Source organism: Artibeus jamaicensis, unplaced genomic scaffold (genome assembly GCF_021234435.1).
Source record: "Artibeus jamaicensis isolate MK-2021 breed Jamaican fruit bat unplaced genomic scaffold, CSHL_Jam_final contig_240, whole genome shotgun sequence".
Classification (NCBI taxonomy): Eukaryota; Metazoa; Chordata; class Mammalia; order Chiroptera; family Phyllostomidae; genus Artibeus; species Artibeus jamaicensis.
In genome coordinates this window covers 14,110,028-14,132,483 of record NW_026521506.1, presented here as the reverse complement: position 1 = coordinate 14,132,483, position 22,456 = coordinate 14,110,028, and the positions used below count along the sequence as shown (strand labels likewise).

Genomic DNA, 22,456 nt, shown 5'->3' with positions numbered 1-22,456 from the left:
TTTGTCAATACCATCTATATGCTATGCATTGTGTAAGGATTAAGCTCTGATGAATAGGAGGAGCATCTCCTAGCCTAGTTAGGAAGATGGACACACAAATTAATGGTTTTCATACATTAGAGGCAACTGCCCAAACAGCTATGTACAAAGGGGTGGCAGCATCATAGGTGGGGAAGTAGCAGCTCCTGTGAGTCAAGAAAAGCTTCTTGGAAAAGGTACCATAACATTTGAGCTGGGCCTTGAGGAACTAGTAGAAATTCAACAGACAGAGGAGGGAAAGGGTGTTGCTGGCAAAGGGAATAGTATAAGAAAAAGTATGGGCTAGTGTCTGGAATGGTAGAAAATTATGGTTTAGGGTAAGACTGTGAAAGGTTCTCTGCAGCAGCACTAAGCATGATCCTACATCATTTCACTTATAATTATTTTAGTTTATATGCTTTTCTGTGTTTTCAATTTAGAAAAAATAATGAGCTCATATTACTTTATGTTAAGAAAAAAGGAGGTTTAATGGTAAAGGAGAAAAGTTCGGGATCTGCACTAGGGAATGAAAGGCTGTTTTTACTTTTAGTGGTTTCCAATTAGTGCTGCTTTGATGCCTGCCCAAGCAAATCATTGCAAGAAAGCAAAGGGAATCCCCTCCCCCACAACCCGAGAACAGGACTCGAGAATGGTGAGAGCCCTCCAGGGAAGATCACATGCACCCAGCTTTAATATTTCAAAATGGCTCGTGCATGCAAAGGGGCCCCGTCCTTTAGTTCCACATTTAACACATTGAATGAAACCTCTATGAAGAGACTCTTTTTTCCCAAGCAGACTGCTGTAAGCAAGTGTTCAGTTTGTCCTAAGTGAGAGCCATAGGCTCCACTATTTTTATGTCAAATGCTTTGTTTGGCATGTATGTATTAGAATAAAGTAGAATTGGAATCAAAGAATGTTCCTTCCAAACAAATTGTTTTTCTCATCCTGGGTACCTAATTATCCAAACTTTCTTTTTGTTGTTGTTTTCTAGAGACAATTCAGTTGAGCAGACAGCCTAAATTCATGGGTGGAGATTCTTTTGTTGTCTGTCATGGGTTACTAGCACAAAGAAAAGAAATCGTGACTGAGTCATATGTGGGTAATTAATATGTTACTTAATTTAGTTTTAGCTATCTTTATGTAAAGAGAGAAGTGGAAATATTCGATTGACCTGCTTTAAAAATTATAAGCATGGGGGTATAAAACTTTATTTAAGAAACAATAAAAGTAAAATCTACTTAATTCCCGTACCAGAACAAATTTAGGAAGGAGTGACAATGAAGAGGAGAAATGAGAGAGGCCCAGGAAACTTGGTAGGAGGTAAACTACTCCTGTCACACTCTGCTGCTTCCTAGCTGTGGTGTCAGAGGACATTATCACCTGTTGTCACTCTCTTTGGAAAAAACTCATTAACTCTCCAACAGTTTAAGAAGCCTTTCTTCTACCCTGAAAAATAGTATTTATGGATTTCTTTAAAAAATCACATTTTCTTTTGGAAACTAAGGTTTATTTTCTCACAGTATGTAGAAGGTTCGGCATGAAGGAATGGGCTGCACTGTAACACTACGCCTGGGAACTTGAAAGCATTGGCCGGTTTGCTAGCTGTGCCAGAACCAAATACTGTCTCATCCCACAGGCCCTGGGAATTATTCCAAAACTTGCATTTATTTCAGAACTTGCATTAAGAAATTAAATCCACCTTAAATTCTATGTAGGCCCTAATGGGAATAATATATACTACAAATCAAAAACAACTCAGTGAAAAACAATATAAAGAAGAAAAGGTTTTAGAAAAATAAATAAAAAACTTTACCCGAGAAAAAAGTCTGGAAGGCAATATTTCTAAATATGAACAGTGACTGTCTCTGGCTGTTAGGAATGATATTTTCATCCCTTTCTGCCTTCCTATATTTTCTAAATATAGAAAATATTTGGTGAGCATACATTTGTTTTATGATGAGAAAGAAAATGAACGAACTTCATCTGAAGGAAAAAATAGATTTTAAACACTGTTTATAGCTCTTGCCATGCTGCGATTGTGGCTCATAAAAATTTCTCTTCTCACCCTTCACCCATGATGTTATTTCATGTTCATCCAAACCTGGTTCTTTCCTAGCTCTCCTGTACTGTCTCCTTCCATTGTTCCAAGGGACATCCCTCTCTCAGTAGCCAAACCTCTTCCTCTGAGACATATTTCAATTCTTCTTGACTTTTTTTTTTGGAGGGGGTGGTTATATGTTATAACAACTTTACTGAGATATGATCCACATACCATATAATTCATCCATTTAAAGTATACAATTCAACTGTTTTTAATATATTCGGAGTTGTTCAACCATCATCACAATCAATTTAGAACCTTTTCATCACCTCTTGAGGAAGTCCCATACTCTTAAGCTGTCATTCCCCAGCCCTCATCCTCCCTAGCCCTAAGCAAATACTAATATACTTTCTGTCTCTATAGAATTCCCTATTCTGGATATGTCACATGAATGGAATTATATAATATGTGGTAATTCATGATTGGCTTCTTTCACTTATCATGATGTTTTCAAGGTTCATCCTTGGTTTCTTTTTGAAGGCTGAATGATATGCCATTATATAGAATATATATATATTTGTTTATCCTTTTATCAGTTGAACATCTCTGGTTCCACATTTTGATTATTGTAAATAGTACTGCTATGAGCATGTATGTAACTCTGCTTATTTGAGTACTTGTTTTTAATTATTTTGGGTTTATACATAGTAGTGTGATTGCTGGATCTTATGGTAACTCTGTTTATCTTTAACCACCAAACTGTTTTCCACAGCAGGGGTACCATTTTGCATTCCCACCAGCAATGTATGAGGGTTCCAATTTCTCCATATCCTCACCATATATGTTGTCTACCTTTGTTGTTGTTGTTGTAGTCACCCCGGCAAAGTGGTATCTCACTGTGGTTTTCACTTGCATTTCCCTGATAACTAATAACTAATCTTTCCACCTTGGATGCTCTACACCTAACTCTTAGATGCAATTTCCTCTAAAGGCTCCCACCACCTGCTTACCAAGCAAAGACCATTCCAGATACTATACTATATTAGTTCAGTGGTTTACACAGCCCAATAGCTAGCTACTCATTGAGAAAGAATATCAGGAAAAATATTGTGGGGGAGAACATGGTTGTACATTTTAGTACTCCCCCTTAAAAGATGAAAGATTTCTTTGTCTTGTACACATCAAGTTATCTGAAACTTGAAAAACTGTTAATTCTAATTCAACATAAATTTATCTGGAATACAGTATATTTCACATACACAGTATAATTATATTCTACAGGTTCATAGTAACAGTAGTAAATTTCCAGATAGCTAACATTGTGGGAGGATTACTCTGTGCTAGGTACTATGTCAAATATTCTACAAGCATTGTCTCATTTACTCATCACAGCAACTATTGTCTCATTGGTTGACTCATTGCAGCAACTTATCATTAGCTTCATTTTACAGATAAAGAAAAGAAGGCTCAAAGAAGTTTAGAATTTGCCTAAGGTTTCACTGCTAAGTAAGTGAGGGAGTAGTTGGCATTTGTAACTCACATAGGTTAGATTCCAAAGTCAGCAGCTAAGCTACTCTTTTTTGAGGAACTAGTCTGAGAATCTAACCATCATTATAGCATGGTTGCTAAATGAACTGTGTTCTAAATTCAAAATAACAAATTCAGAAACAATGTGTTTATTCTGAACACATATTTACCACCATCTTGTATATTCTGTGGTGGTAATAGGTACCCTATAAAGTAGGATGGTATTTTCTCTACCCAAGTTACCTTGTTTAACTTTCAAAGAGATCCCCCTGAGTTCTAGAATTTGATGGCCAGATTATGTTCACATTATTCACATTCTTTGTGGTTTTCTTCAACTTTTATCATGTCCCCACCAAGTAATATCCTTCTATACTAAAGTGGAAGGTCTTACTTTTATTTCATCCTCTCATCCCCTTAACATTTAGATAGACACTGAATCCTCTCCAATTTTTTTTTTTGGTGATCTTTATGGTCAGCTAAGAAAACTGCAAGAATTGAGAGGCTGGGAGAAGTCCTGAGTGCTTTTATTTCATTTTTTTAACTTCTAGTGAAGTCAGATTGGAAGGCTTTTCTATGAGTTCAATTTTTCTTGCCATGTGCTACATTAGTGAGAGAGAGTTGGGAGGTAGGAGAAGGCCTAAGGGAAACTCTTTCATTAAAGAGAGAGCCATCACTTCTTATAGACTAATGCCATATTCCATTTCCTCATGGAAAGAGGGGGGGTGGAGTTACTCAGTCTCAGCTTTTAGTCTTTCAGTTTCCACTCTTGGGAACCATATTATTACCTTGTAAAACAGAGCATCTCTCCTATTAGTGTTAATTGAACCCATCTTTTTCCTCTGTGAGAAACTATAATGTTGAGTTTTATTTTCAAATCCCTGAATTCAGCCTCTTTGGAAATTGATGGAGCCCAGCCATAAGTAATAAGTAGTCTGTAAGGGGGTTTGAGCATAGCAAGAAACTACTGTTGGGGTATCAAGAGTTATATATATATATATATATATATATATATATATAACTGCACCTTTGAGAATGTGAGTAACAGGATTTTTGAACCAAAAGTGAAAGCCGAACATGTTAGAAAATGAATGTTGGAATTAAATCATCCTTCTGATTGGAATAATACCTTATATGGCAGGCAACTGTTTTCTAATATAATTTTATTGATTTTTTTTAAAGGTTTTATTTATCTTTAGAGGGGAAGGAGAGAGGGAGAGAAATATCAATGTATGGTTGCCTCTCATGTGTCCCCTGCTGGGAACTAGCCTGCAACCCAGGCATGTGCCCTGACTGGGAATCGAACCACGATCCTCTGGTTCGCAGGCCCACACTCAATCCACTGAGCTACACCAGCCAGGGCAATTTTATTGATTTTTTAAAAAAATGAAATTGTGGCCTTACAACCAAGAATGTGTTTAAAAATCATTTATTGCTCTAATCAGTCTGATATATATATATATATATATATATATATATATATATATATATATATATCAACATGCTATATATATATCAACAACCTTTCTTGAGTTGTTTTGTCCACCACCCTGGCTTTACTGTGACCCAAGCCTTTGTGAAGATGTGTATTATAAGTTCTCTCTCTTTTAAATCATTAGTTGAAATGAATTGTTTTATGGTAATAAAATGGAAAGTGGCATTAAAAGCAAGAAAATAATTTCTACCAGTCTTCCTCTTTTGGCCTGATTTATGGACAACCCCAGGAAGGCATTTCTGGGCTCAGGACTCCCACAAGTGTCCAAATGAGATTCAGAACTCTGGCTCCTCCAGAGGCCTATATATCAAACCAATCCATTCTTAGCCTGGAGACAAAATTGAATAATTACTCCACTGCCAGGAAATTCCCTAGCAGAGTCTCCAAAAACTTAGGAGAGACTTAAGACAGACTTGGAGATGAAGAACTCTTTAAATTCTTTTCTACCGGGAACATTGCTTTAGAAAATAAAAAATATTTTATTTTTGTTTACCACTAGGCATTTATTGCATAAGTATTTTAATATTTTTAATAAGAATATCTACTTCTCTCCAGTCTGTAGTATTTTGTTTTGTGTGTCCATGTATATCTGTAAGAAGATAATAGGCCAGAAATTTGGCTGGGTAATTATGTGTTTGTGTTTATGCATATTTGCATACTTAATATAATCTCTTTCTGCCTCTGTCACTTTGTCACTCTCTCTCTCACACCCCCACACACATACCCATACTTGTCTTATCATATATAGCATTAAAGCCAAAGCAAGTAAATACCATATTTTTCCTATATAATGCACACTTTTTTGACCAATTTTTTTAGGGAAAAATAAGGATGCACATTATACATGGGTAGTACTAATTCTGTATCTATATAAATGTTTTTAATTCTTTTATTTATGTTTGTGCATTAAAAGTGTAACTCTAGAAAGCAATAATTATATCTGCGTGTTCAAAAATAAATGCTAAAATTTCTTTGTAATACAAAAACCAAGTATCTAAATATAAAGAAGTAAATAATTCAAACGAAATATTTTTTCCATTAAAGTTTGGGCCAAAAACTTGGATGCATATTATACACGGGAGTGTATTATAATATATTGGGATGCACTCCCTCCTCCCATAGGTACCACAATATACACACAACAAAAACTTCCTCCTTTAGCAGTTTCTCTGACTATATAATTAGGAGAATTTCATAAAGATTATACTACCCCGAGTGCCCTGCAATTCTGATCTGCAACTATTAGCCAGAGCCTACATGGAAAGGGGTCATCTCTAGGGTAATAGCATTGTAAATTATAATCAATGCACTCAATTACACTCAGAAACCTAAAGATATGTAGTGCTCCGGTGTGCCTTGTAATCAGCACCTTTGAGAATGTGAGTAACAGGATTTTTGAACCAAAAGTGAAAGCCGAACATGTTAGAAAATGAATGTTGGAATTAAATCATCCTTCTGATTGGAATAATACCTTATACGGCAGGCAACTGTTTTCTAATATAATTTTATTGATTTTTTAAAAAAATGAAATTGTAGCCTTACAACCAAGAATATGTTTAAAAATCATTTATTGCTCTAATCAGTCTGTTAGAGCTGCTCTGTCATGCTGATAAGGAAATTAAACTTTTCTCTTACTGAGTTTGCTTGCTTCTTATGCACAGATGTTTTGTTTTTCTTTCAGGGAACTAATTCAGAAGCTGAAATCTTTCATCAGTTTCTATAGTGCTTTGCCTGGCTACATCTGCAGCCATAGCCCTGTGGCTGAAAATGACACTCTTTGCTGGAATGGACAAGAACTTGTGGAGAGGTAATCTTTTTTGAATGATAAATGGAGCAGTATTTGAGGAATAATCATCATATATTCATCTCAAGGATGGTTACACCTTCTCTTGCCTTCATTAATTTCACAAGAAAAGTTCTAGGAAAAAATAGAGTATCTATGATATGCCAGATGCTTTCTGTAACTTAAAGCCCTCATAATTTATGAACTTTGAAGCTCATAGAGAATTATTGGCTTACTCCATTTCCTAATTATGTTGGTTGTTATTCATTCATTGATTGGAAGAAATCATATTTATACTAATAGCTATCATGTATTGAGACTTAACTATGTATTAAATACCATATTAAGTACTTGTCTGTATTAACTCTCTTTAATCTTACACCCATCTTATGAAATAGATACTGATGTTTTTTTTCCTATTTTAGTGATGAAGGTGAAGGATAGAAGACAGGGGAAGGAAAAAGGAGTGCTGTTTCAGTGAGAAGTTTTACTGAAATATGTGATCATTTGAGTGTTTGTTAGCATAATCCATGCTAACATTCTTCATCAATGAAGAATTTGCTCATAGCTGGAAAGTAAATAATATATATTCATTTATTCAGTAAATATTTACTGAGTACCTTCAAACTGCCAGTTATCTTGAAATAAAAAAAAAAAACAGGCAAAATTCCCTGTCCTCACAGAGGTTTCATTCTAGTGGGCTAATTGGCTTTGCATGTATAAGGAATAGTTTGCAATTAAGGAATTAAATCAGGAAGATAGAAGGCTTAGGAAACCCCATGGAGTTGATGAACATGCTTTCAAAAAATTTTGTTCAAGTAGTAGCATGTTTATTTTTTAAATCATTATTTTTAAAAATATTTTTTATTTCTTTTTAGAGAGAGGGGAAGGGGGGTAGAAAGAGAGGGAAAGAAACATCAATGTGTGGTTGCCTCTCACATGCCCTCTACTGGGAACCTGGCCTGCAACCCGGGCATGTGCCCTGACTGGGAATTGAACCAGCGACCCTTTGGTTCACAGGCTGACACTCAGTCCAGTGAGCCACATCAGCCAGGGCAGCAGCATGTTTTAGAGGACAATACAGAAGAGACCTGAACTGACATTTTGAATCTTTCATAGATTAGTTGCTTAACCTAGGGCAAGTGACCTAATCTCTCTGGGCCTGGGTTTCCACACTTAAAAAATGTTATATTGGATTACAGTCCTTCTATGTCTGACAATATGTGTGTTTTTCCTCATTCATTCACTCATACCTTCAACATTTATGTTTTGAGATGCTACTATATGTGAGGCACCAAGCTAGGTGCTAGGGATACGAGGATGAACAATACAGGTAAGGTATCTGCTCTGAGGAGTTTACGTTGTAGTATGAACCAATATGAGGACATACGATAAAGGATAATTAATCATGAATCTAAACGAAATTAAATAGCAAAGTAATGTAATGGACAGAAGAAGCCTTCGAAGCCAGATGAAGTTGATATTGCATCTCAGTTCTGGTATTTACTGTGTATGACTTTGGATGAGTAACTTACAAAGGCTCAAGGTCCTTCTCTGTAAAGGAAGGGTATTTCACGGGGGTGTTGTAACTTTTAGTTGAGGTCATAAATCTAAAGCCCATAGTAAATTGGTGTTTATTGGAAGATTGGTACATACTGCAAGTTCAATCCAGGTTAGTTGTCTTCTTTTTTTTTAAAGATTTTATTTATTTATTTATTTTTAGAGAGATGGGAAGGAAGGGAGAAAGAGAGGCAGAGAAACATTGATCGGTTGCCCCCAACCAGGGACCTAGCCCAAAACCCAGTCAATGTGCTCTGACCAGGAATCGGACCATCAACCTTTCAGTTCACAGGCCAGAGCTCAATCCACTGAGCCACACCAGCCAGGGCAGGTTACTTCTTTTCTTTCTCCCTTCACCCTCTATGCTCCTCTTCCCAATATAAGGTAAAATACATGCCTATACATAGCTTGTTTCTCAACTAAGCTATATTACTGATCTGGGAAAATGAGAACAAGGTGCCAGTGAGATTGAGGTTGGAGGCCACCCTCTATGAGGTACTGAACTCGCATGGACATAGACTTCCCTCTAGCAAATTCAAGTCAGGCTGGAGGGATTAATGGCCCCAGGCAGCCCACTTCACTCTGGAGGAATAGTGTATATTTATCAGCCTGTAAGCCCATCAGGTACTAAGTAGAATCATGAAAATGTACCTATTATGAAATATTTTTTAAATTGTCAGAGAAAAGCCTTTGATATTTGGCTTTATAAAAAGTACATGCATTAACCCTGGCTGGTGTAGTTCAGTGGATTGAGCACGGGCCTGCGAAACAAAGGGTCGCTGGTTCGATGCCCAGTCAGGCCACATGCCTGGGTTGCAGGCCAGTTCCCAGTAGGGGACCCATGAGATGCAACCGTACATTGATATTCTCTCCCTCTCTCCTTCCCTTCCCCTCTAAAGATAAATAAATAAAATCTAAAAAAAAAAGTACATGCATTAGCCCTGAATTGTGTGCCTCAATGTAATATTTAAAAAGAAAATGCCCAAAGGTCAAATATATGGATCTTGCATAAACTTGATTAAAAACCATCCCAGTGACTTACTCACCAGTATGTTAATCTGGTGAAATATGAACAATTCCTGAATAGTAATTTGTTTTAAGCAGCATTTTTTTAGCCATGATCTCTTATTAAAAAGGAAATTTTAGTTTGCAATGTGTTTATTTATTCATACAATGAAACACTTATTCATTTATTCATTTAACTAATATTTAATCACCTAATATGTAGAGGGTCTGGTACAAATAACATCATTTTTATTACAAAATCATAAGCATGTAATTCTGTAACATAACAATATCACACTCAAGCACACCATATGACATTTGAGGTGAAATGTTCAAATTAAAACTATAAATTATTACACCCATATTATTATTCTACAAACCACACTCAAACAGGTGTTACTTCTTCTAGAATATATATATATATATATATACGTATATATATATATATATACATATATATATATACATATATATATATCACTAATATTGGATTCTACATTGTTACATTTTCTGAGAGCAAATATATCTTGATGGGATATATCTTCTAATATATCAGGAGATTGTGTTCTAGTTAATTCCAAGGAATTTCTGCCCACACCTACATCTTGTGAATTAGTGGGATTTTTTAAATTGAATTTTATTAATATAAACTAATTTATGTACAGTGTACTTTTGCAAAGGATGTTGTCCTAGAACGCAGAAAGTCTTCTCTCAAATGGTGGAATCCAAAGCCTGCTAAATTTGTTGAGTCCCAAAGTTACCCAGTGTACTTTTGCACCATTAATAGAACCCCATTGACTGAATTTTTTTGCTTAATATGCTAGCTTCAAATATTTTAGGGTATTGAACAAACAATAAAATAAGTATTATGGTATGGAGAAAAGCTATTATTCCAAATTTCTATTGATGCTTCCCCAAAATCTATTTTTTCAAAACAATTTTTACTGTTGATACATATAAGTCTATCCAGGAAGGAAGGGAGGGAGGAAAAGAAGGAAGGAATGAAATCAAGCATATTTGTAGATACAAGGGTTATATAATCAAGGAAATAACTTCTTGGTTAATACTGGTGGGGGTGACTTTGCCCTCAAGTCCCCCCATCTGCCACGGATGAAAATAACACTACCAAGACATGATCTGCTTGGCAGGAGGAGAGTTGGCCAGTTTCTCAGAGGAAAAAGGCCAGGAGCCCCTTCCTCCAGGGGCTTTTATTGTGTTGTAATACATAGGAGTACAGGGCAGCAAGGATCAAATAGTAGATAACATATTGAAGAAATCTGAGGGCTTAGTTTGAGTCCGAGTCTGTCAGGAAAGGGGGTTGCAGAAACTTTGGGAGACATACTCATTTCCTGCTTGGACCCTTATCATATGAATGAAAGTACTCTTAGCAAAGCAGGTTTCACGGGATTTTTAGGAATTCTTTCTCATGCCTGATTACCCCGGAACCTGCTCTAGCAAGGCAAGGAGCTGCACTGCCTCCCCACACAGGTTTTCAGGCTTAAGTGGATTAGAGCCAGGAAATGCTTTCCCCAGGAGACGTGGGGACTCGGGCTATGTCAGAATAGCTGGGGGGCAAGGGACCATTGCTTGCTCTTTGTTGCAGCCCTCTGAGTCCTTCCATGAGGGCCTCCCAAGTGATCATGTCTGGCTTAGGTTGCTCCTCCCTGTGAGGAGTCTTACCCATCGCTGACTAGTCAACCATGCTTTGGGGGCAGGGGAGTAAGCTGAGACAGCATTTGCTACTGGAGACAAGCTTTGTCTCTTGTGGCTCACATTCCGGAGATCGCTCACTCATCCTTAGCCATGGGGGGGTAGTTACAATTCCTGAAACCAGGCAGAGCGGTTCCCAACAAGTACCCTCGGGTTATAATTAGCCTATACTTAAATCATTGACCTAATGAAATGATGGGACTAGGGAATAGTGTCAAACTAGATTTTTTAAAATTACTTAGCAATATACATTTAATAACATGAAGTTCTATAGCCTGGGGACATGTGTGCCCTCTATTTGTACCATGTATAAAGATTAGCTTTGTGCTGCATTTCTCATTTAGAGCTAAAACCTTCCACAGATTTTCAGTGAATCTCTAATTTAATTTAGTTTTAAGTAACAGTTGCAACTTCATATTGTCAAATGGGTTATAACTTGATCTTTATGGGTTGAGTTTGCATTCCTTTGAACATATTATACATTTAGTCAAGAAAATTGATAAAGTTCAAGGATCCTAAAAGGGAATGGGACTTACCAACGGAGGTACCTGACTAAAAGAAAAGTACTGACACTGAAGAAAATATCAATATGCAGGTCAGCTGCATTATCAGAGCTATTTATATCCTCCTACTCTGGATGTACACATCTCTCAACTTGTGAAGGCTTAAACAAGTCATTGGCTTTCTAAATAAGGTCATACAATATATCCTTTCAATTTTTATCTCCTTTTTAAAAATATATTTTATTGATTATGCCATTACAGTTGTCCCATTTTCCCCCTTCATTCCCCTCCACCCTGCATATCCCCAATTGTGTGTTCACTACCCCAAGTCAAGTCTCTTTTCACCACCATTCTTTTACCCTCTTCTATCTCCCCCACCCCCTTTCCCTCTGGTAATCACCATACTGTTGTCTGTTACTGTGAGCTTTTTCTTTGCTTAATCCCTTCACTTTTTTCATCCAGCCCCACAATCCCCTTCCCTTCTGACAGCCGTCAGTTTGTTCTCTGTATCTGTGAGTCTGTTTCTATTTGGTTTGTTACTTCATTTTGTTTATACAATTCCACATATAAGTGAAATCATATGGTACTTTATCTATGAGTGGTTTATTTCACTCAGCATAATACTCTCCAGGTTCACCCATGCTGTTGCAAAAGGTAAGATTTCCTTCTTTTTTCATGACTGACTAGTATTATGTAAATATATCATAGCCTTTTTATCCACCCATCCATTCATGGGCATTTGAGCTCCTTCCAGATTTTGGCTATTGTAAGTAATGCTGTAATGAACGTAAAGGTACATATATTATTTAGAATTACTGTTTCAGTTTCCTTTGCATATATTCCCAGAAGTGGAGTTGCGAGATCATACAGCAGTTCCATGTTTAATTATTTGAGGTAACTTGATACAGCTTTTCACAGTGACTGTACCATTCTACATTCCCACCAACAGTGCATAAGCATTCCCCTTTCTCCACATCCTCATTGACATTTGTTTGTTGATTTATTGATGATAGCCATTCTAACTGGTGTGAGGAGATATTTCATTGTGGTTTTAATTTGCATTTCTGTGAGGACTGGTGACATTGAGCATTTTTTGCATATGTCTAAAAGCCATCTGTATGTTCTCTTTGGAGAACTGTCTATTCATGTTGTTTGTCTGTTTTTTTTTATTGGATTGCTTGTATTTTTGGTATTAAATTGTGGGTATTAAGTCCTCATGAGATGTATCATTGGTGAATATGTTCTCCCATTCAATGGGTTGTCTTATCATTCTGTTGCTGGTTTCCTTGACTGTGCAGAAAGTTTAGTTTGATATAGTCATATTTGTTCATTTTTTTCCCTTGCCCAAGGAGATTTATCAGAAAAATAGTGCTATGAGAAATGTCCCAGATTTTACTGCCTAAGTTTTCTTCTAAGATTTGTATGGTTTCAAGTATAACATTTATGTCTTTAATACATTCTGAGTTTATTCTTGTGTGTGGTGTAAGGAGGTGGTCTACTTTCACTTTTTGTACATATCTGTCTCATATTTCCAACAGCATTTATTGAATAAACTATCTTTAGCCTATTGTGTGTGTTTTTTGCCTCCTCTATCAAATATTGACTAAAAAGAGTGTGAATTTATTTATGAGCTTTGTATTCTGTTCCACTGTCTATATGTCTGTTTTTATGCCAGTACCATGGTGTTTTGATTACTATGTCCTTCTAGTATAGTTTGATATCAGTTTGCATGATTCCTCCAACTTTTTCTTCTTTCTAAAGGTTGCTGTGGTTATTTGGGATCTGTTTTGGCTCAATTTAGAGTTTTGAAACAAAAAGTTGCTGTGGCTATTTGGGATCTGTTTTGGCTCATTTTAGAGTTTTGAAACATTTGTTCTAGTTCTGTGAAATATTTCATCGGAATCTTGATAGGAATTATGTTGAATTAATAGATTGCTTTGGATAGGATGGACATTTTAATTATGTTAATTATTCCCATCCATGGACACAGTATGTGCTTCTAATTTCCCTTTCTGTTACTTCTTTATTGATATATAAAATTCAAATAATTTCTGCATATTAATTTTATATCCTGCTACTTTGCTGAATTCATTTATCAGTTCTAGTAGTTTCTTGGTGGAACATTTAGGGTTCTGTATGTACAGTATCATGTCATCTGCAAATAAAGACACTTTTACTTCTTCCTTTCCAATTTGTATGTCTATTATTTCTTCTTCTTGTCTGATTGCTGTGGCTAGGATTTCTAGTACTGTGTTGAATAAGAGAGGTGAGAGTGGACATCCCTGCCTTGTTCCTTATTTTTAAGGGGAATGCTTATAGTTTTTGCCTGTGTTGAGTATGATGTTGGCAGTGGGTTTGTCATATATGGCCTTTATTATGTTTAGGTGTGTTCCCTATATTCCCACTTTGCTGAGAGTTTTTATTATAAATGGGGGCTGGATTTTATCAAAAGTTTTTTTTTCATCTATTGATATGATCATGTGGTTTTTATCTTACAATTTGTTTCCGTGATGAATCACATTTATTGATTTGTGAATGTTGTATCAACCTTGCATTCCCAGAATAAATCCCACTTGATCTTGGTGTATGATTTTTTTGATACATTGCTATATTCAGTTTGGTGCTACTTAGTTGAGAATTTTAGCATCTATCCATATCAGGGATATTGGCCTATAATTTAATTTTTTTGTAGTGTCTTTATCTGGTTTTGGAATTAAGGTAATACTGGACTTGTAAAATGAGCTCAGGAGTCTTTCCTCCTCTTGAATTTTTTGTGAAATAGTTTGAGAAGGAGAAGTGTTAGTTCTTCTCAGAATGTTTGGTAAAGTTTACCTGTGAAGGCTTCTGGTCCAGGGCTTTTGTTCGTTGAGAATTTTTTGATTACTGCTTCAATTTTACTAGGTGTAATATGTCTATTCAGATTCTCTGATTCTTCCTGATTTAGTTTTGGAAGATTGTATGTTTCCAGGAATTTATCCATTTTATCCAGGTTGTCCAGTTTGTTGGCATGTTTATAATATTTTCTTACAATCCTTTATATTTCTTTTGTGTCAGTTGTCATTTTTTTCTCTTTCATTCTTATTTTATTTATTTGGATCCTCTCTCTCTCTTTTAATGAGTCTTGTTAAAGTTTTGCTGATCTTGCTTGCTTTTCAAAGAATCAGCTTTTGTATTCGTTGATCTTTTGTTATCATTTTTAGACTATTTTATTCATTTATTCTCTGATCATTATTATTTCTTTCTTTCTACTTGCTTTGGGCTTGTTGTTCTTTTTAAGTTCTTTTACATGTAAAGTTTAATTGTTTATTTGATATTTCTCTTGTTTTTATTAGTAGGCCTATAATGCTATGAATTTTTCTCTTGGGGCTGCTTTTGTTGCATCTCATAAATTTGGGGGGTTTTGTTCTCATTTTCATTTGTTTCAAGGTATCTTTTGATTTCTTCTTTGATCTCATTTTTAACTCATTCATTGTCTTCTAGCATGTTATTTAGCCTCTATATGTTTGTGTTTTTGTGTTGTGTTCTTGTGATTGACTTCTAGTTTCATAGCATTGTGTTCATAAAAGATGCTTGATATGATTTCAGTCTTCTTAAATTTATCGAGACTTGTTTTGTGTCCTACATGTGGTCTGTCCTGGACAATGTTCCAGGTTCATTCAACAAAAATTGAGCACATACTATATTCTAGGCCCTGTGGGGCATACAGTGATAAGTAGAATTCAGTGCCTACCCCTACTGAGGAGTTTGCAACTTAATGAGAAGGATGAGGGGAAAATTTCCTCTCAGAGGCATCACAACAGAGGCTCTACCCATTTGTAGTGTGCATGTGTGTGTTCTGTGTGTGTTTTATGGAGGTTGAAATTTACACAACATACAATTGACCACTTTAAGGTATACAATACAGTACTATTTTATTCATTCACAATATTATGCAGTCATCACTTAAATCTAGTTCCAAGGCATTCCATCACTCCAAAGAGAAATCTTTTACCCATTATTATTCCCTTTCCATTTCTCCACCCCCTGGCAACTCACAGTCTGTTTTCTGTATCTGGATTTACCTATTCTAGATTTTTTCATACAGAAGGTATCACACTTATCAAGTTTTGAACCTTCATTCATGTTGTAGCATGTACCATTCATTACTTTTTATCAAATAATATTTTATTGTATAACACATTTTGTTTTCTGCCCAAGTTATATGAACCCTGAACAACTACAAGTCTATCAGGTTTATTTAACCGCCTCTGGATTCAGCTTGGCTTGCCCTTAACCTTGAGGACAGGACAGCTGAACTGTCATGCCTACCATCCCTATCATACTTAACCACCACCTAAATGCTAGCCTCTCCTTGACCTGGCCTCATCTCTATATATCTTCGCGACTATTCTTCCCTGAGTCTTTTTTTCTCAGTCCTGTGTGTGTGGTCAGCTAGCCTCTTCTACAGCCAGCATACCTCCTATAGGTTTATACTTCTTTGCTGGCTTTGAGGCTTATCAGTTCTTCGTATAACAAATATGTGTACCTTACTTTGTGCCATGATGCCTTAGTTCCTTTGTGATTCACTCCTAAGCAGGTCTTGATTCTCTTTTATCATGTTGCTGGGTTGGACGGGCCTGGATTCTGATATCAGCTCCAAAATATTGCTATTATGTTCTGGATTGTAGTTCTATATAGGCACTCTCATTAGTTATGAATCAGTATTCATTTTGCATTTTCTCAGATAACTCTGAGACTCTCAGTGGAGTACATGGTTCACTTGACATTAGAGAATAACCTCCATGAGATCTACAGGGGCAAATTGCAGTGAAGGTATCTCCTCTCTTTCCTTTCTTGTCTCCATGTCACCTAAGAAATAATGTGCAAACACGATCACTGTAAATTCTCCCTTATTTCTACTGTTAAGACAATTCTTCAATGTTGGTACTGCTTCTCCAGGATATCTATATTTAAATGGGAAGGCAAAAGCAGACATATACAAACAATTCTTTCTGTTTTTAGATTTTGTTCACATCTCAAAACCTTCTAGGTAGTGCAGGAAAGTAAGGTAAAGAGACTGTTATTTTTCTCATCTCCTGTGTTGGAGGACTAGGCTGTGGCCATATCAACAAGTGGGAGTGATCGAGAGAACCCTTACCACCCAGTTCCTGACATAGACAAAATATTTTTTTAAAGAGAGAGATGAACAAAATGGCTTAGTTTCCCCCCCACCCCACCCATAATCCAGAAAAGCTGAGAGAGAGTAGTTGATTTTATTTTTATAGTGCAGTTATTTTAAGAGCACTATGTTTTAAAGAAGAGTGAGGGAAGGGCCAATTTCTAGCACTAACAATTCTTTCACTGGTATATATAGCCAAAAGGAAAAGACTTTCAGAATCTTCAGTATAGTGGTAAAGGAATTAAGTAAAGAAAATACTTATATGCTGGAGTGTATACATATTCAGATACACATGAACAGATCATTCCTCCAATCATATCAGAAGAGACCAGTGATATGCAGCAATTGCTATATATAGCTCCCAAGACCTCTTGCTAAAATAAGTCATTATTTATTTGTTGTTTGGGTTTTGCTTATTTGTCTTTTAGATTTATGTGGTGGCTTTTGTCCAGAAATCAAGGTAGTGTATATACAGCTTTAAATATAGAACAGCCAATGAAAACACCAATAGAGAAGTGAATATATAAGATAAAGAAACCAGGGCCAAGAGGAAGGGGCCATAGGAAGGAAAGTAAACAATGTAGAATAGAAATCCTATTCAATGGTGTCGAGTCAGGTGCTAAAGTCATTTGATTCCAAGCTTGTTTAGGCACAAAGCAGACTAATGTCATCCTGAAGCCAAGGCTCAGTATCTCTTCCGAGCTACCCTGTCATGGGGATTCGAGGGTTAGAAACTGAGATGTAGTCTTCAACATCCCAGCTCTTTCTTTTTGTGGCCACTTCTTTCATTGGCACTTATCCTGCAGGATGCCATGCTTTTAAAATGCTGGGAAGATAGAGTATTTGTTATATCAGTGTGTCCACAGTTCTTTGCCCCTCTCAGACCTTTTTGGATTTCATTTCATTTTCCTAGAAGCAGAAACATGACACTTCATTCTGTTGATTTGGGTACCTGCCATGTTGGCCCGAGGGTGTGCCCTAGATGGAAGTGCTGAAGTATAATACTGCTTACTAGTATGGCACTTTATGTATTCTGCCTACTTTGAATAAGACAAGATTGTTCATGGAGAGGCTTTGAAAGAAAAATGTATTATGTAGAAGATAACTTAATTTGGTATCACATGAAATATTTATGGCAACTAAGGATTATTTCCAATCCTGGTAAGGTAAGATAGAAGTTTGGAGTATAACCCCATGTAATAATCCCTTTAAGGGCTTAGATTGGCATGTTTTTATCATACACTTATCTCAAAAGTACCTGGCCTGTAGCTCACTGGATTGAGCATAGGCTACGAACCAAAGGGTCGCTGGTTCGATTCCCAGTCAGGGCACATGTCTGGGTTGTGGGCCACGTCCCCAGTAGGGGGCACTTGAGAGGCAACCACACATTGATATTTCTCTCCCTCTTTTTTTCCCTCCCTTCCCCTTTCTCTACAAATAAATAAATAAAATATATATTTTTTTAAACTAGCCATCTTCAAGACCCATTCTCTGGCAATGCAGTGACGTTTACCCTTTCAGATTATGGTGTCACATATAGTAGCTCTACCTTCAGAATCGAGTGAGAAAAATCCAGTTTACCCTACTAACTGACAGCTTAACGTGCGGTTCCACATTTAGGATGGGTTGTACTTGTTGACTGTCATGTCCAAAATAGCATGAGGAGACATTTCCATGGCTCACTACTGATGTCTGCAGCTATCTGTTGAAGGCCAGCTAGCTTATTACTTTAAGCAGATTGTATCCTATGAGTACTTATGCCAGCCTTACCTGCATTCAGTTGGATCATTTAATTATAAGGAGAGCATTTGGGGATCTCCGAGGCAGGTTCTAGCATATCCATACCCTCAACAAAAAAATATCACTTCACAATGTCCTCTTTGAAATTTAGTTCTGAGGGGTAAGGTCCATTTCCCCTTACTTCCATTGTTCCACTCACCAGAGCTCTTCTATTTGAGCTGGGAAGCCTTAGGCCAGGGGTGTCAAACTCATTTTCACAGGAGGCCACATCAGCCTCAAGGTTGCCTTCAAAGGGCTGAATGTAATTTTAGGACGGTATAAATGTAACTACACCTTAACAGTTAAGCAAGAGCTGGGCACTGTCACCAGGTAGATACAAGGTGCTGGGCTGGATAAAACAAAGTGGAGGGTCATATTCGGCTCGTGGGCCTTGTGTTTGCCACCTGTGCCTTAGGAGATGGATCCATGAAGAACTATAACTGTTTTAAAAGTTATTAATTTAACAAACTAGAGCTTCTATGCCCTTTAAATTTTATTGTTTCCTTCAAAGCAGGTGCTTTGGTAAGTCATTTACTGATTTTACTGATGCCGCCAGTCCTCAAAATTTTTTTCTATATGTTCTTTAGGACCTGTAGCCTTCAAATTGTTGGTTCTCAACCCATTGATCGTTGGCAGTGTAGACTGAGGATTATAGTGAGAAGACCCTGAGAGATTAGGAAACATGAGCCAGGTGCTTGGTGCACATTGGGAAGAATATAGTCTTTAGAATGATGCTGATGAAGATTGTAATCCCGGTTTAGACACTGACTGTGTGGTTTGGACAGGTCATTTCACATCAAATTCTGTTCCCTTATGTGTAAGGTAGGGATATTGATACTTCTACAGGGTTATTTTGAAAATGTGCTCTGGCACGTAGGCACTGCATAAATATAGCTGTTGCTGATATTATCACATGAGTGTAGTGTGGTTGAGGAGGCATGTGCCTACAGGATGAGGAGGTACAGGTCATTCTTCCTGTAAAGGTAAACTACACTTTTTGGAAGTGTATATAACTCTTTTGGAACCAAAGTGTTGAATGGGGGTGGCTGACCAAGCAGGTTTATACTATTGTACTTGAAGTCCATTTTGGGTGACAGGATGAACTAATGGGGCTGTTTATTTCTTGTGATATTTAAACTGTCTTTTTTTTAAAAAAGATTTTATTTATTTATTTTTAGAGAGAGGGGAAGGGAGGGAGAAAGAGAGGGAGAGAATCATCAGTGTGTTGTTGTCTCTCACACATCCCCTTTTGGAGGCTTGGCTCGCAACCCAGGCATGTGCCCTGAGTGAGAATCTAACCAATGACCCTTTGCTTCACAGGCCAGCACTCAATCACTGAGCCACACCAGCCAGGGCTTAAACTGTCTTTAAAGGAGATTTCCAAAGAGGAGTTCCAGAAATATTTTAAGTAATGTCAGAATTATGGATGGACTCAACATGAGTTGGACTGTATATATTACAGGGGCTGGATAGATATTTACAAATTTGGAATCTGTCATTAATTTATATTCACCCCTCAGAGAGCATATTAGATAGGTGCATAATTGATTGAAACAAGGCTGCTGGGCAGGACAAGTCTCCTGATGTTTTCCTGATAAGACAGGTGGTCAGTCTCCTTTAGCCATACAAAGTGGCACTTTGTCAGAATGCCTCTGACTTACACAAACAATACAGACCCGAAATATTTTCATACAATTACTCTGACCCGGAGGAGTTATTTCTGGTAATTAGCCGCTGAACATCAAAGAAAATGACCTCTTGAGACTTGGATTTAGAAGGAAAGGGGAAGGTCTGTTACGGGAACCTCTTGGGAGCCTCCTGCCATAGCCCTGCTGTTCCTTAGTGTTTTTGCCCTTGTGGTTGTAATGGTATTTTTTCTTCCTTGCAAGTCACAGAAAATGGCCAGCAGGTGCCACTTCTTTGCTGCCATTGGCCTCAGTTCATCCCACAAGGTATAAGGTTTTGGGGGCTCCTCTAAAAGTAATTCAGTTCACCCTGGCTGTGTAGTTCAGCTGTGTGGTTAGAGCATTATCCTGATATGCCAAGGTTGCAGGTTTGGTCCCTGGTCAGAGGACATGTAAGATTCAACCAATGAATGCATAAAGTAGAATAACAAATCTCTCTCTCTTTCGATCTCTCTCTTTCCTCTTCCCCTTCCTCTGTCTCTAAAAATCAGTCAATAAAAATTTTAAGATATTTTAAAAATAAAAAATGAAAGTATCTCAGCTCTTCCACTTTTTGCCCTTTCCTCCTATACTTAAGTAAGTTCAAAATATTGGTTGAATTTCTTTGATTATTTTTACTAATAATAATATAGCAAGAGGTTGAAGGTTGACAAAAAGCACGCAGAGGCAAATTTTAGAGTTACATGGCAGTCATAAAATGCATCAGACAGAGAAGAGGGTTTTAGCCCACAAGTTTAGGGGATTTCTGCTCCAGGATGGACTAGCTTTCTCTTATCTGAGCCCCAGTTTCCCACTATGTACAGTGGAGTTATTAATTTCTACCTTAAAGGATTGTTGATAGGATTCAGAGAGATTGTGAAGTACAAGTTATAGTGCTTGGAACACAGTAGGCCCTCAAGAAATGGTAACTATGATTGTTGTTATCTAATAAAACAAGCCTAGAAAAACAGCTGTTGGAATTCTTTACTGGAAGATAGATGGAGTTATGCCTGATTTCAGCTCCCCTCAATGATCCATTTCTTCATTCTTCAGGAACACAGCTTCACTCACTTTCTCTCACTTTTACTTCTCTCTTCTGCAAAATCATCAAAATCCCCACCCCTGGTTCAGGCTGATGCACAAAGTGGGTATTTGGGTCTACTGGGGGTCTACTGAGAGTTATCTGCATCTAAGGGCATGTACTGGCTGGCCTTCCTCCCTTCAATATCTTGTTTTATAGCACAGAGTTTCAACAGTTCCTCCTGGGACTTCTGAGTGATTAATCCGGGCAGTCTTCCAAAATTACCTACATTGGAAACCAGAATGGGTCGAAGGCAGGCCAAATCTTGCCAACCTATGTTGTAAAGGCCTTTCTGTTACCCTTGGGTTAACCTTTGTGGAAAAGGAGAGAGATCATTAAAATCGATCATGATTTCCCAATTTCTCAAGCCAATGAATTTTATTCTTTTTTGTGAGTTTTCCTTTGATCATTGGGTTTGTTGCCTTTACAAGGAAATTTCATCTCCATGTGAAGGAAAACTTATTTTAATTTGTTACTCCAGGGTCACAGGAGCTTCCTACTTTTTCCCCTTTTATTTTCCTGATCTACATGTCAGATGGATTTTAAACCACCCTGGTTTGAACCACTCACTTGCCCATTTTGTCCCCCTTCTTGCTTCAAGGGACAGCTTCAGTCCCAGAGCTGTTCAACAGAAGCCAGAGTAAGCCAACCTTTCCTGAGACTGGGGTACACCAGCTTTGGTTTGGAGGACCGTGTAGGGGGTGGTGCTACACAAGAACTCAGGCCGAAAAGCTAATTTCCAACTACTGCTAGGGAGGACTAAAATAAGGACCATCCTAAAAGGGGCCAGAAAATGTAATGTTGGACTTGCTTATCCCTCTTATCCTTCACTCAGTGGCATGTCTTCTGAGGGACCTGAATCTTCTTAATCCATGCCCTAGTCTGGGTTGAGGACCCCTCAGGATGTAGGTGTCCCTCTAGCATATCATCTATTACCCTGTATTACATGTCCATCTTTGTTCTCCCACTTGTTCCTTAAAGACAAGAAGTGTGTCTCCTGTCTAAATTTACTCATAGTTAGTTTACCTAGCAGAGGGTAGGCTCTCCATACATGTTTATTGAATTCATTGGAAGAACCAACACACATACATGTTAGTAACAAACCTGAGTACCTGATCTAGCTTCCCCATAGCAT

General features: G+C 37.3%; 1 protein-coding gene across 1 annotated transcript in view; it reads left to right on the top strand.

The window, feature by feature from the left end:
• Positions 1–22,456, top strand: part of GPC3 (glypican 3) — a 452,502-nt gene that overhangs the window by 312,388 nt on the left and 117,658 nt on the right. Inside the window, exon 5 of the mRNA XM_037146361.2 lies at positions 6,760–6,885. Within this exon, the coding sequence (XP_037002256.1) occupies positions 6,760–6,885 (126 nt within the window). The remainder of the gene's footprint in view (positions 1–6,759; positions 6,886–22,456) is intronic.